Here is a 14,785-nt window from a genome sequence, read left to right on the forward strand (position 1 = left end):
GCAGTTTATATTTATCGTGACTGAGTTTTTTCCCATTTCCTGTGTTCTCCTTATAAAGCGTTTTATGCAAAGTGAATTGCTGCATTTTCAACTGTTCAGTGTTACCTGTTCTAGGAGCCTTAATAGCAGCAGATATTGAATGAATCATAGTCTATAAACTTCTGCTGTCTCTAGGGATGCTTCTTTCAGAGGTGGTAGCAGCACTACTACGCAGAAGGTAAGTTGTGTGGTAGCCCATACTGCAAACGGATTGAAAACTCTTAAGAGCTGTTGTTCCAGCTCATTTCATGTGCACTTAAACATGTTTCCTGAAGTGGGGTTGAGGTTGCTCATTCTCCACTCCCCACTTCACACCCGCCTTGGTTTCCTGAACTGCTAATGCACCTCTTCTGTCGTGAAATGACAAACTTAAAAATAGATACAGTTATACAAATCCTGTGGGACGAGCTGATTGTCTGTCTCTGCATCAGATCTGTAGCTTCTGTGGGGAACCAAATAAAGGTGACTGAACCAACCATCTCTGCTCTCTGAATCATATGTCTGTAACGCAGCAATATAACAGAAATGTTGGAGGAGACAGATAAGAAATGGTAAGAGGAAGAACAGAAGTGTGTAGTGACAGATCCCAAGGTTATGGCCTTGTCTCCAGGGAAAATTAATCCTTCTCAGAGTTAAGGATGATTCTTCTCTTCAGTGGCAGCTGAGTAGAAATTGTTAGTTGGCTGGATTCGTTGGTGTCTACATGCGGTAATTAGAGAGCGTGGTGTAATTCAGAGGGATGTGGCCTAAAAATGAATTTATTTAGACTGTCTGGATGGTAGATGCTCTCAAAGAAGAGAAGATACTAGATGGTTTCTAACCTGTTATCAGGCAGAGCTGCCTCAAGATGACTCTTACCAAAGATGAAATGGATGCTGGTATAGCCTTGACTGTCCAAGGTTATGTTTGGCAGCTGCCTTGCTCTTTGTGTACCTTCCCCAGTGCATGTAGTTTTCATTGAAAGCAGTCTGTCGTTTTGAATAAATGTATGTTCCTAGAAAGGCACTGTACGGCAGTTTTTCTGTCTACCTGAAAAAGAAACCCAGTATAATTAACAAGCAGAGTGCTTTGTCTTTTTTGACAAAAAGTACCTTTTTGAAAAATAAGTTTCTTAAAACTTAATGTGTCCGCTGTGCATGGATACCTCTGTGTCGCTGTATTTCTTGAACATGGCAAGTACGGTGTGTAATGGCAGAAATTCTCCCTTCTGTGTTGTAACTCCATTTACTGGTGAGCACGCAATAAATGGACTTTGTGAGGAACAGGCAAGCTCTTTGTTATGTTAGTCAGGAATTGGGGGGGGGGGGTGTGTAGAAATACTGATGACATGCCTTCTCAGATTCTTGATATTTGAGGCCTGTAGCCACATACAAACCAAAGAAAAGTGGATCAGAGTAAGAAGGACTTGACAAATGGGGAAAAAAATAGCAGCACTGCTGCACTTGAATGTATCTCCAGTTCACAGGAGCTGCGCTACTTGCTGTTAGTGGATGGACATTACCAGCACATGAGCAGAAGGGGAAAGAAGTTTTGAAAAGTGCTTTAATTGGCTTGCATTCTGCCGTACAGGGGGCAAGGAAACATTTCTTGCATGAAATAGTTCTTAAAAGGCCAGCCTAATCTTATTTCACTTTGTAGAGCAGCGAGCTTGTCCTACAAACTCGGTGTTAGCTGGTGTGCCAGGTTTTAGAGCTTGTTTTCTTGGTACACGGAAGGGTCAGTGGCTTTAGTGTGTCACAGTCATGTTTTTTTAAAAAGGTTCTGAAAAGACAGTCTTATTCCTGCTTTCTGACTTACACAGCTGTCTTGAGTGAATTGACCTGTATGGCAAATACGTAAATATTGTGTGAGAAGAGAGAATCTCAACGGAAATCTTGAGTGATACAGCCCGTATCGTTGCCCCACAGCCTCCCACTGGAGTGCCAGCTGCCGCTGAAGGCAGGGTTTATTATTTCTTTGTTCCTTTGTGCTGTGATTTAAACTTGAGCCCTTGACCAAGGGCTTTTGTTGATCCAGGAAGCCATCTCAACTTGGGAAGGTGTATTATTCTTCATTTCTTCAGACAACCAGTCTGTCCCTCTTTGTGTGTGTCATAGGTGCCTTGCCTTTCTGTTTTTCGATCCCTTTCTCAGAGCAGTTGTGGTTCTTCCCAAGAAGGAAGCAATCAGAGATGGACTTTTTTCTGATACTGTGAAAGCCCTTTGGGACAATTCAGGCGTGAGGCTTCACCAGTTGGCTTCTTATCTGGGTTTTCCCCTGTATCTTGGAAACCCTAGGGACATCTTCCTACACCCCCACACCACCCCTCTACCCCTCCTTTTTCTTTTCTTTGAAAGACATTATGGTATCTGATGGATTACGGTGGAGATGTAGCTCCCCACTCATAACGAACGAGCACTTGTCCAGCACTGAGTCTCCAGCATCCAGCATGTTGGAATACAAACACTGGCTCCACAGTTCTTCAGATTTCTTATTGCAATAACAACATAATCTTCATAGTATTTTCAAAGTTAACTTTTTGTATGTGTACTCGGTAATCCCCTCTTTGTCTAGTTTAGTCAGATTTGCTGTAGAATTGTTAGTTGTATGGATAACTTGCACTGAAGTTACGTTTCTGCTGTTAAATGTGTTGTTCTTGCAAGTCACTTCAAGTAGAGGTGCTTGTTAACGAAGCAAAGAGGTTCAGCAGCACCAGGCTGTCTCTTTTTTCAAAGAGATCTCAAAGCTGCCGATGTGTAATAAAATTAAGGTAATTGTGCACTGTGCACTGGGCTCATTATTGAGAGTGAGTAATGTCACCAGGAATTAGTGGCCTCAACTTCAAATGTGGTATCTGCTGAAAAATAAATGCCACTTCTAAAAGCTAGTTAACATGGGAGGTAGGGAATCAAGTGTTGTTTCAACACCCACATTCTTCTGTGTGAATCACAACCATGGACCCTTGCTGCTAAGACGAGATGACCTGATGTATTTACGCCATCACTGACCTGCTAAAAATGGCGTTTCAGCCATGATAGAATTTTTAAATCATCTCTGACATCACAAATGTGATTTCCGTAATGAATGATTGTGTCCGCTAAACACTAACCCTTTTCAATACATGCTGCAGAAGTACCTATGATAGAGTCAGTATGCTTCAAAAAGAAGACTAATGTTTAAATATTCAGTTATTCTGGGGAAAAACACTATCTGCCTGAAGAACAAAAATATTTTTCCCCTGTCTGTGAGTATTAAAGCTACATTTCTGACTCATCTGAGGAGTGGAAAGGGATGAAAATTAATCTGTTAGCTGCTGATTTATAGTGCCTAAATTCTGTGCTGTGACCATGTGCCACATGTGAATGTGTTGCACTTTTGCCTGGCTGCGTGATTAACTGGAATCCAAAATACAGTCCAAGAGCTGCAAAATAATCTTTCCCTTGCCCCTTCGTTAAATCAGTAAAACCGGACTTTACAGAAGAGCACATGAAAACATCCCACTGCTGCATGCTCCAGAATTGTGTTTGAGTTCCACAGACAGAGCTAAAGCATCTCCTGTCTCTTTGCAGTGACTCCGCACAGTGAGTCAGTAGTAAAGGGAGATTTACAAGCTGTGCTCTAAATGTCTGCCCCAGGTGACACGGCCAGTGCATTGCTCCTTTGTTTGTGCCAGGGAGGGGTGGGCATGCTTGAGGGTTGCATTAAATGCTGTAAACTGAAGGAGGAATTAGTGTTCTTCCTTCTCTAATGCGAACTCCTTTAGGTATCAGCATTTCCCTTTGCTACAAGACATGCAAATTTAACCAACAACTAGTTAGTTCTACCTGTAAGTATTTTTTTCTCATTATTGCCTTAAGTTCTTTGCTTCTTCCTCATGAAAAAGTTAACAGCATCTTACAGAGATGTTACTGTAGTATTTTATTGAAGCTCTTCTCAGACTCCAAAGATGTCAGAGAGGATTTTTCTGTTTGGAGGTGTGGTAATCTTCAGTGAAATTATGTATTTATTACTTCATTTCCTGAAATATTTCAGATCCAGACTTGAAACTGTTCAGGTGTATATAAAGCATGCCCTGGCAGGAGGCCCTGTTAGCAGCTCCTGCTGGGGGATTGAGCTCATCCCCATTCTCAGGGCAGGCATTTGAAGTATCTACTCTAGAAAAAAACACAGTGTTTGGGTAGACATCTTCTGCCCTCCTTGTCACCCATCTTGGGCTGTCAATCAGATAGATTTGAAAGGGAAATCAGGAATTTACCCCAGGGCTGATGATGTCAGTTTGCTTAATTCTGTTGGGTTTGACCTATCTTTGCCTCTGGATTGCCAGCCTCGGACATGGTTGGTTGTGGCTGTCCCCCTCAGATGACACTACTGCGTCCAGCTCGGACTTGCTAAACATTGATGCTTTTTGTGGCTCTAGGAGATCCTGAAAAGTGCATGTGAAGAGCTTATACTTCTGTCTGAAGAAAAAATATTTGAATAGCAACAGCCCATATTGGTCTCAATAGAGCTTTTGAAGTCCTTCTGCTGTTCACTGGCACTTGAAATCTGCCATCCTTTTGTTTGGCTCTATTGAGGTGCACCCATCTACAATTTTACCTCATCATCCATTTGTGCAACTCCAGTAAGACAAGACTGAGCATGTAATTTCTGTCTCAGAGAGGACTGTTGCACACCTGTCCATCAGGCAGCCGGAGTTCTGCCTCAGACCTGGCTTAATCCTGCTAAGGTTTGTGAATGCTCTGTTCCAACCTGTTTAGGAATGATCCTTGTGCTGCTCTTCTTTACAATGCTGTTTTACCAGTTTGTTGACATTCCTGTCAGGAAGGTGAGAAAGTTTTTTGCTATGTCCTTCCAGCATTGGATTGGGAAAAAAAGTATTGTAGCATTGTCTCATGTTAGTTATGAATGTTGGTTCCTGCAAAACTCTGACATTGCCAAACAGCCTTTTTTTATTTCTTTGTTTGCAACCATGCTCTCAATTGAAAGAAAAGACAATAGATACACTGGATGTGTCAGGAACTTCCTTTGTTACACTGATGACAGCCTAGTTCTATCTTTAGCCTTGTATTCTGGTATTGCAAGGTCCAGCCTTCCCTTTATGAGGATACATATGACCTGGAGGAAGAACTTTCCGAGCAGACAGTTTGTTGTTTCCACTTTGCAACTATGTCAGTTGATCAACTCAAAGATATTACTTCGCCTTACAAGCCTTGCCTTTCTGAGCAAAGGAAGAAAGTTGCCAAAAGCTATATATAAATAGTGTGCTGGCTGTCCTGTGGAAACTGTATGTGTGCATGCTTTGTAAGTGTAAAGTAATGTATCCCTAACCGAAGGTGGGGTATGCTGCTGCTGCTGCACAGTACTACGGGTTAAGAGAGTTCACTTAGCAGTTACTACCAGGTGGTACATGCCGTAAACCTAACCCTGCCTTCTCACGGTCATTTAGGATATGACTACAAGACTGTCAAAGTGGATGTTCACAGTGTAGTACAGTGTGTCTTGCTGCATTATGAGCTGGCTGGTAGAACAGTTCTGAACAGCCAGTCTTCCTCCAGCGTTAGCAGTATCTTCCACTGCTTTGAATGTGCCAGTATCAGAAATCTGTAAAGCAGCTTTTGCAATATACAGAGCATGAGGTTCCTCTCTGTTCCCGGGGTACAAATACTTTCCCAAGTGACCAGTGCCTCAGGAACCTGGAGGCTCATTGGAATTTTTACTGCAGGTGCTTGCAGGAACATCGGACCTGAGGGCAAGTAAAACCTGTTCCCCTTTACCATGCATACAGCTCCATGGCCTCCTCCCTCATACATTACGATCGCCTCTGGTGTCTAATCCTCATTCTTTTCCCTTCCCAGGACAGTGTAAGTGATCCCCTGAAATTGCTTGGAGCTCTGTGAGCAAGGCAAGAAGCCAGCAGCAAAAGGTGAAGGGTTTGTCTAGTAGAGTCTAGAAGTTAATCGAGTTTTTGACTCTTAGGTCTGATAGGAGCTAAGGGTTTCACAAATCCCTGATTGATTGGAGCTTAGGGTCTCCTGTTACAATAACTCATGTCCATTTCGCACATTTGAGAAGTTTGCTTGATTTGTTTATTATAATTGCATGTAATTAATGAGGCCTTCTTTGGGTTCCATTCTCTACTTTTCATTTCATACATCCATGGGTTTTCATTTCTCTGGTGTCTCACAAACAGAATTTTCAAGCTGTCATTGAATCCTATGCATTTGTATCTTCTTCTGACTAGGAGTTTAAATCAGAATTAACAAGATAGCTCTGTTCCCTAGCAATGTCAGCACATCTGCCATGCTCTTCAAAGTTCTATGTCTTGCTGTCCTTTTGAGCTCCCAACTTGCCCTTCTTTGAAGGCACAAAACCCAACTGCTGTTTTCACCATCCTGGATCAGACTAAATAAATTGTACTTTCTCAAGCTGTGGCCAGTGTCAGATGCTTTATGGGAAGGTGCCTGGTACCTTGAAGAGTATTGTTCCTTTGCCAGAGTATAAACCCTCCTAATCCAAAGCATGTCTTTTCCAAGCAAATGAATGTTCTGCCAGGATACTTGCACAGAGCCAGTCCTTTTCCTTCTGGACTGGTAGTCTCTTGGCCTTACTGCTATCACGTGGCAGTGAGCAAAATCTAGCCTGCAGTGTTTGTCTCTTATTCCAAACTTGTCTTTTTGCATTCCCTTGCTGTTAATGTTAATTGTGATAATTTCAGCATCCTTCTGCAGGCTTGAATACACGTTCCCTGCTTGCCTTCCCTTCTGCTGCTTGAATCAGATTCTGGATGTCATTCTTCAAGCTTCTATAAGCTTGTGTTCTATAAGTGTTCATCTATAAGATCTCAGCTGAGCTTTCTTCCTCCCTCCCTACCATCCAGCCTGCTCTCATTGCCTGTTGCGTGTATGTTGTCCACTCTTGATTCTGTGTTGTTCCATAGTGGCTGTCCTAATCTGAAAATGTGTTAATTCTACAAAACAAAGTATTAAAGCGTTATGAAATTCTCCTGGGTTGTTCTGTTTTCTTCTTCTATGTGCCTCTAGACTGTAAGTTCAAGGCTAGAATTCTGTTTGCCTGATGTCTGCCTAGCGAGCTGTGTACCCTCACCGTGCTCATACACTAAGTGATTGTTAAAGTGTGTTAAGGTCCTGTGTAAGGACAACTGTTGTGAATGTGCTGTACTGTGCTTGCAGGGAGGCTTGAGGCTGTAAGTATAGACCCAAGAGTTCTCAAAACTCCAGGCAGATCAGATCCAGAGACTTGCTTAAAGCCATTTTCGAACATGTGTCGTGGAGGTAGAAGAGAGAGGGAGTGTAACCCCGTAGTCAAAGAGGTGGGAAGCAGAATAGCACAGAGAAGGTGGACTGTCTTTGAAACACTTAAGGTCAGGTGAGAAATGTGGCCAGGAGCCATTGATCACTCTCTGTAGTGTCTTTGCCCAATTCTAGTTTACTTATGCCATGTAAAACTTAATTTGTAGGGTTTGGGTGTTACTTAGATGATTAAAATGGCAGTCTGAGAGGAGAGAACCCTGCCATGACACCAGCTTTCCACTGAGTTATTTAAAAAGCTAATTTTATATTTTTTTTTTAATCCTGTGATGGGTCATCATTTTAATGCTAGTAAATTTTTCTCATTGTAAGAAAAAACTTCCTTTTATAGTATCCACATGCTGCTGTTTTTACTCAGTCCAGCAGTGAGCTATTTCCTATTTCTAATTGTTCACTCACACTCAGCAGCTCTTGTGTGTTCATGTGCTTTCTCTCTCTCTTTTTCTCTCAGCTTTTTTAGCCTTGTTGATCTATTATTGTGACTTTGGCGAGACGATGCCAGCTTTCAGTGTTTAATGGGCTGTGAGCAGGAACGCTCAGCTACTTCCTCTGCCTGTGAGACCGTGATGTCACCAACTGCTTTGGGTTGCTTTACCATCCGCTGCTGCCGTTGCTTTGGTTTATGTGGAAAGAATGTAAACAGCACTTTCCAGCTGTTCTCAGGGCAGCTGGAAAGCCATAAATGGACTGTTTGGTTCAGGAATATTACTAATGTATTTAGGAGATGACAGTGAAGAGAGTCATAAAAACATACAGCTCCATGCATATCCTGTGCAGCACACTCTGTCAAGTGTATCGTAGTGGGTTGTTGGAATGGTTAAGAGATGCCATAGCTTGTTCAGAACTTGAGCTGGGCAAGTGAACTGTCTTTATACCTGCTCTCTTTCCCTCTCCTACCCTTCCTTCCCCCAGCTTCAACTCCTGAATGAAACATAGCAACGGTGTCCTAATCTCATGCAAAGCAAGTCCTGTTTTATTCATCCAGAGTGCCTCCAAGTTGTAAGTGATCTCAACAGATGAAGAGTGAAGAAAAGAAAGAAGATGTAGTTTTTAAACTCCCAGTATAATATTTGGTGTAGTTGGAACTACTGAATAAACATGGAGGTGTTTCGCCTTGACGCTGTATAGAACGGGAGTTTGGAAGCCAGTGTCTCTCATGCCTCTCCAGGGCTGGAAAAAGCATCAGATCTCACCCACTTGTGGTATATCCAAAAAAAGTCTGTTTTGGGGGAGAACAAGTCACTTCCTTCTTTAGGGTGTGTGTGTGTGTTTTTAATGCATTAATTAATTTTTATTGAGTGGTGGAAAAACTGATGTCAGAGCTGCATTGCGGCTGGATGTGCAGGAACACAAGGTTGTAGGAAATAATACAGCTAACATCATAGGGGCAGTGAAAGTTTAACCGTGGAGAGTTTAAAATAGCAAAGCTGAGCCATATGGATATTAAAAGATATGACTGAATCAAAACAACAGTCTCATATTAAACTGGATTTTGCTGGGGGAGCAGCAAACTTCTGGGTTAATCTCTTGTGTATCCAGTGTCCATGGGTAAGGTTTCTTGTCTCAACACCTTGATTTCTGACTTTGGAATTGTCAATTCCTGACTGTGGCAGGATATGAACTGCAAGGGGCAATATAGGTTGTGTCTCAGCATGTTGCCAGGACTCTTTATTCAGGAGTCTGTAGAGTATCCTTTTCCTTTTACGGTGGTCTATAAACTTGTCCAGCATGACTTCTTCCCTGGCATCTCTCAACGGTTCAGATTGCACAGATCCATGACAGCAAGGCAGGGACAGGCGGAGTGAAGTGCTTTGGAAACGGGAGCCAAGAAGGAGCACAGTTACATAATTGTACAAAAGAAAAAGGGTTTTTTGTTTTACTTTGTTTTTCCTCCTCATATCCTTCTGTGAACTGAAAAATGTTGTTGGAAGGCTGGATGGAAAAACTTCGGCATCATTCATCCCTGTGGGGACATAAAATGTATTGAAATGTTCCACCTGTTTTATGGCTGTTACTTTTCCTCTTTCAGGTTTGACATCTACAGGAAGGTGCCAAAAGACCTTACACAGCCAACCTACACAGGGGCTATTAGTAAGTAATCCTTCTTTTTTATGTCCTTGCATAGCTCTGATCTAAAATTAAAGATTGCTTGGCTTCTCTGTCTCCAGGGAATTTTTGTAAAGGGATATTAAACACTGGAAAGGGTATCCTTTGTTGCTGAGACAGCTCATTTTGCCCAATCTGTCAGGTTGTACTAAACAGCAAAGTAGTTTGCATGGATTCAGGACCTCGGCAACAGAAAGTAGTAAAGATACGTTGTCATGAAAGGGAGCTCCTAAAAGCTAGTGCTGAAATGCCCAGGCTGCTGGCTACTGAAGCAGCTAGAGAGCTTTTTGCTGGGGTCTTTCCATGAACACTAGCTGTGAGTCCGTTCCAGACACTGGTGGAGGCGGGTGACTGCAGATTTTGTACCTCTGCCTGGTGGGCATCCCCTCATTCGGTGTGAAAAACAACCCGTAACAGTTGTGTTCAGTTGGTGTGCCCAGGCCTTTGCTTGTGGAAGAGACTTGAGGAGCCAAACTGTTGCAACAGGGAATCTGGGTTCTGGAGCAGCAAGGAGCAGTGTGGGTGGCAAATACGTGGTGGCCAGCGGTGAAGATGATTTGGGAAATGCTTATTTCTCTCATAGCATACTCAGGGGATTCATCTGATGTTGTAGGTGGGACTAATGAGCAGAGATTTTATTTCGTTGATATTTATTGTGCTTTTAAAGAAGAAAAATTGCTTGGTCAGGAACCACTGATAGTGATCCACTCTCACTCCTGTGTATCAATGCATAGGCTTCAGCTGATACAAATCTCTTGCCTTGGGCCCCTTTTCCTTCCTTCCTCCTCCTGAGGGAGGCTGTAGGCTGAGTAATGCAATTTCACACAATTATATGCAGCGAGGGCTCTGTGCAGAGTGGTAAACATTGATCAGGTTGATCCTGCCAGGCCTGTAATTAGATGCCTAATGCAGCTTTCCTGTTCCATTGAACAGTGGCTTCCTTTGATCATGTAGCTGTGCTCCATTCATCCATTCTTGTAGATGGGTCAGTAGCCTTGTATGTCATTGCTGACGTGAGTGACGTCATATCCCTTGGTGACAGCAGGCATCAAATAGAACTGAGTCAGTGCCAGTGAATCAGTGGACACAAAAGGAAGGCCCTTTGTGAGCTAACGAAACTCCTCGCTCCTTACTGTGAGGATGGTCAAAGACTGGAACAGGTTGCCCAGGGTGGTGTGGAGCCTCTGTCCTTGGAGGTACTCAAATCAGCTAGACCCAGCCCCGAGCAACCTGCTTCAGCTGACCCCGCTTTGAGCCAGGGAGTTGCCCGGGCTGATCTTCAGAGAGGTCCCTGCCAGCCTCAACTATTCTTTGCTTCTGTGAAGATAGCACGTTACTCAGATATTTACTTTCAGAGAGTCCTTGTCTTCCATGTTCTCCTGACCGCTGAATTACTTGTACGTTGACTCCCTTTTAGGTTTGCTGAGACTGTGAACGAAGGGCTTGAATAAAGCTGTTTGCTAATTTAGAGGTGTATGAGATTTAGTGTTCTGAAAGAACACTTTGAACTTGTTAGTGATCCTACCTTCTGTTTTGGAAACTAAGTGTTCCCACACTGTAACTGGGCTGCCTTTGAGAATTGGTCTTGTTATGAATCACCTGCTGAAGAGTGTGTTTTAGAAACAAAAAAACCATCAAAGGCCATTCAGTGTTAGGCTTTCTGATCTGCAGTAAACAGCTCAAGTGATAAGTCTGTTGTGGGAAGGCTTGAAGGCTGTGACTCTTACTTAAAATTATTAGCTGACTTATTTCTCTCTATTGTTACTTGCAGCTTCTCAGGCTTTGATTTTTCTTCTCTAACTGGTTCTCCTTCTTTTTGTCAGAGTGTTTGGAGACAGGCTGATATAAGCTTTTGAACCACACAGGCAGCCAACAAACTCTGGTGGCTTTGCATGTGAGGATCTTGTGTGCAGCTTTCCTAATGGGCTCTCTGTCTGACCAAGCCTGTGTCTTGTAATTTGAAAGCCAGAAATCTTGCGTGTTTTAGGAGGCCGTGGATGAGACCAGCCCATTGCCATGCCAGTTTGAAGTTTGGAAAGGTGGCATGGTTTGTGAGAACTGCTTTAGGGAAGTCGGGTTGTAATAACATTGAGGGCTTGAGGGGGAAACATTCTGCCTCTGAAAAAATATTTTGGGATCTAGTAAACACACGATATTACTATGGCTGCAGCTGTATTTTGGCTTTCCTTAAGTCCTCCAAGTTTTAAAGAGCAGATGTAAAATAGCCCTTAGTAGCTGACTTAATTTAGGCTAGTTCCACATGATTTCTGCTGAAACTTTAGATCAATGTCACTTCTGGTGCTGGAAGCTTTCAGGAATAGGAATGGATTTACTGCCGGATTCCTGCAGTTACTTTTGGATTGTAAAAAGGCCTTTTTTTGATACATTTGAGGTTTATTAGGGAAGAAGGTGCAGATCACGTTACAGAAGAGACGAAAAATAGCAGCTCTGCTTCTGACCTCCAAGGCTAAAGAGTTCAAGTCTTCCAGGAGGGAAGCAGCTCAGGGAGGGGAGAGTGAGTGTTAGGGTATTTTGGTGGAGAAGAGCAAGGCAATCTTCAATTGCAAGCAAGTTTAGAAGCCAGCTGGAGGGTTATTGAGTCTTTCTGTTATGTACGGCTATGTAGTTTCAGAAGTTGCAGTGAACATGGCAAGATACTGCAGGTCTGTGTAGCAACCCTTCTGACTAGTGAAAATCTGTAGGAATGAAGAAACCAAGACCAGTCCGTTGCATTTTACTGGAGGAAAGTTTGTGCAGAACAACAAACCCGCTGCTGCGGACTTCTCTGAAAAGCATGCAGAAGTTACTCGTTCCTTTTTCCCAATAAAAAATCTCTTCTTTCAGGCGGCACCGTGATCCCTGTGCCACTCAGCCAGTCATGCCATTGTTGTCCCTCTCCCACCAGATGCTTGTGCCAGTCGCAGGTCTTCCCACCCCTGCGTAGCGTGTTTGTGATGGCAGCACACTGCCGCTCCCGACAGACCTGACTAACGTGGTGACAACTTGGCCATGTTTGGGGATGTAGGCAGCAGCAGCAGCACGTGCCCTGGCTGGCTGGCAGTTGGCATCTGGCTGGACAGGAGCAGTCTGATTTCTTGAGAGAGGGGCTTGCAACTTGGACAGCTGCTGTAGCAATCCTGCTATTTATCAGTCAGTGTGGATGCATAGTTTGCATGCACATGTTGTATTCACACATGGTAATGTTATCCAGAAATACTCTGTGCTGTTTGGCGGCTGGGGTTTTAAATACACATCAGGAAATATCGAAGTTATGATTCACATGGCATCTGTAACAAGACCCGTTCCTTGCACTTCATAGCAGTTTGCTCCGTTGAATAATAAATACTAATAATTTTATGCCTTAATATAGCCATGGATCCACGTTTGCAGTCTGTATGATGTGTTAAACACTGCGTTTCTTTCATTTCTTCTGGGGTGGGGAGGAAGGTACATAGATGTATGAAGGTACCATAGAAGGTATAGGAATGTACATAGATGGGGTGTGTACAAAAAGGTTAGGTTGTTGAAGCTAGTGCAGGAAAATTAATTTGGCAGAATTTCCCAGCCTTCTGGGATTACTGATTAGCCAACAGCAGTGTGTTTCAGTGCATCTAACACCAGCAACCTTTGATATATTTGTTGTGTTATCATATTAGAGTTTTAAGAAACCTGTCTTAGGTGGTCCTTTGAGCTCTGTGGGAACATCACAGTGCTCTTGCAGTTAAACTAAGCTTTATGCATGAATTGGTTTATTCTGTCTGATCCTAGCCTTTAATCTACTTTTCCAAATATAATACAGTTGTCAAATGTGGGTGGCAGGAACTGCACATTTGCATGGAAGCAAGTAAAGACCTTCGCTATGAAATAAGTAGCCGAAGCACCGTGTGTGTAAATTCTTATGCTGGGAACATCTTATATGCCTGCAGCTCCATGCTAAGGAGAGGAGCTCACGTTCTGCATCTGAAAAACCATTGGCTCTAGAGATGGTTTAACGCGCAAGTCTTTCACGCTTCTCAAGCTAGAGACACCCCCCCACCCTGAAAATGTGCGTTGTGTACAAGAAGAGTTTTAACATAAGAGCCGCCATGCTAGCTAGGTCAGTGCAAATGTCTGTGCAGCCTGGTGTCCTCTGGCCAGGAGTGGCCAGCAGCAGATGCCTGAGAAGGAGCACGAGGACAGGCTGAACACCTCACCAGGCCCCCGTCCGCTGGCAGTTCGGAACTGCCTGAGCTGGAGGTGGTACCTTTGCGCTTAGTAGCCCTCAATGGATTTCTCTTTCAGGACACGTATGATTCCTTTTTGAAATCTTACAGATTTTTCTTCAAGCATTCTCAACGTCCATAGTCATGAATTTTCAGAATTTAATTAGGTGTTCTGTAAAGGAAAACCTCCCCCTTCCCTCCCATTCCCATGCTGGAAGAGACAGTGGTAGTTGTTGCCCATTCATCTCCTTCAGGCTGCTTGTGATTTTATGTCCCCCTCTCATGTCCACCCTCAGTAATCTCTTCTAAGGTTGAAAACTGACAGTGCAGTTTGAAGACGTTGAGAAGCTTTGAAGGTCAGTCCCTGCTAGGTGTTTCAGGGCATTCTTGCAGGATTTTTTAGTTATAGGTTAGTGGAATTTTACTGTACTGTGCTTGGTAAGTGTTGTCACAAGCCTTCCCTGCAAGAGCTGGATTGGAAGATGGACTTGAGGGAGCAGATGCTTTGTATACTGGAAAAGGAGAAGGTAATTTGATGATATAAGTGGCAGAGAAGAATATTAAAAAGTTGGAAGAGAAAGAAGACTCTGGGAGAGAGTTTACAGTTAGTAGTACCAGGCTTGCATAGAAGTCCTGGAGAGTAGAGAGGTCTAGCTGATGCTGTGGAAAGCCTTTACAGGATAACAAGCAAAGAGGAATATGGGAAGCAATTAAAGAAGAAAGGGTTGTCTGTATGTCAGATGCTCTCCCCTGCATACTGCCAAAGATCAGAGATCTTGCGTCTGTGCTGTTTGGTGATTAACAGTAAGGAACACTGGATGAACTAGTCTTGTGCTTAGGTTACCTTTTTTGTGCTCTTACGTAGGTGTGTATGTTCTCATAAGAATTTGCTGCTGTGCTTTAAGTAGCCCTTTCTCCTCCCCCACGCTGCATGGTGCACCATGCCGATGGTTTAGCTGGGTTACAGCAGTATTGCTCTTCTCTGTCTTGACAGTTAAGACTTGGAAGCAACTGTGTAACCGCCGGAGTTTTCTCTTTAGAAATTAATATCCCCTCATTTTCCTGCTGGTCTTTGTTTTTCCTTTTCTCTCTTTCTTCATCCTAGCTAATGGATTTTTTTGGCATCTCTTT

At 43.3% G+C, this 14,785-nt stretch overlaps 1 protein-coding gene across 1 annotated transcript in view; it reads left to right on the forward strand.

The window, feature by feature from the left end:
- The window catches only part of ERGIC1 (endoplasmic reticulum-golgi intermediate compartment 1), a 59,891-nt gene that overhangs the window by 12,559 nt on the left and 32,547 nt on the right, over window positions 1–14,785 (forward strand). Inside the window, exon 2 of the mRNA XM_080398224.1 lies at window positions 9,376–9,437. Coding sequence (XP_080254350.1) covers window positions 9,376–9,437 — 62 coding nt within the window. The remainder of the gene's footprint in view (window positions 1–9,375; window positions 9,438–14,785) is intronic.

The sequence above is a fragment of the Falco punctatus genome, assembly GCF_963210335.1.
Source record: "Falco punctatus genome assembly, chromosome: 8".
Lineage (NCBI taxonomy): Eukaryota > Metazoa > Chordata > Aves > Falconiformes > Falconidae > Falco > Falco punctatus.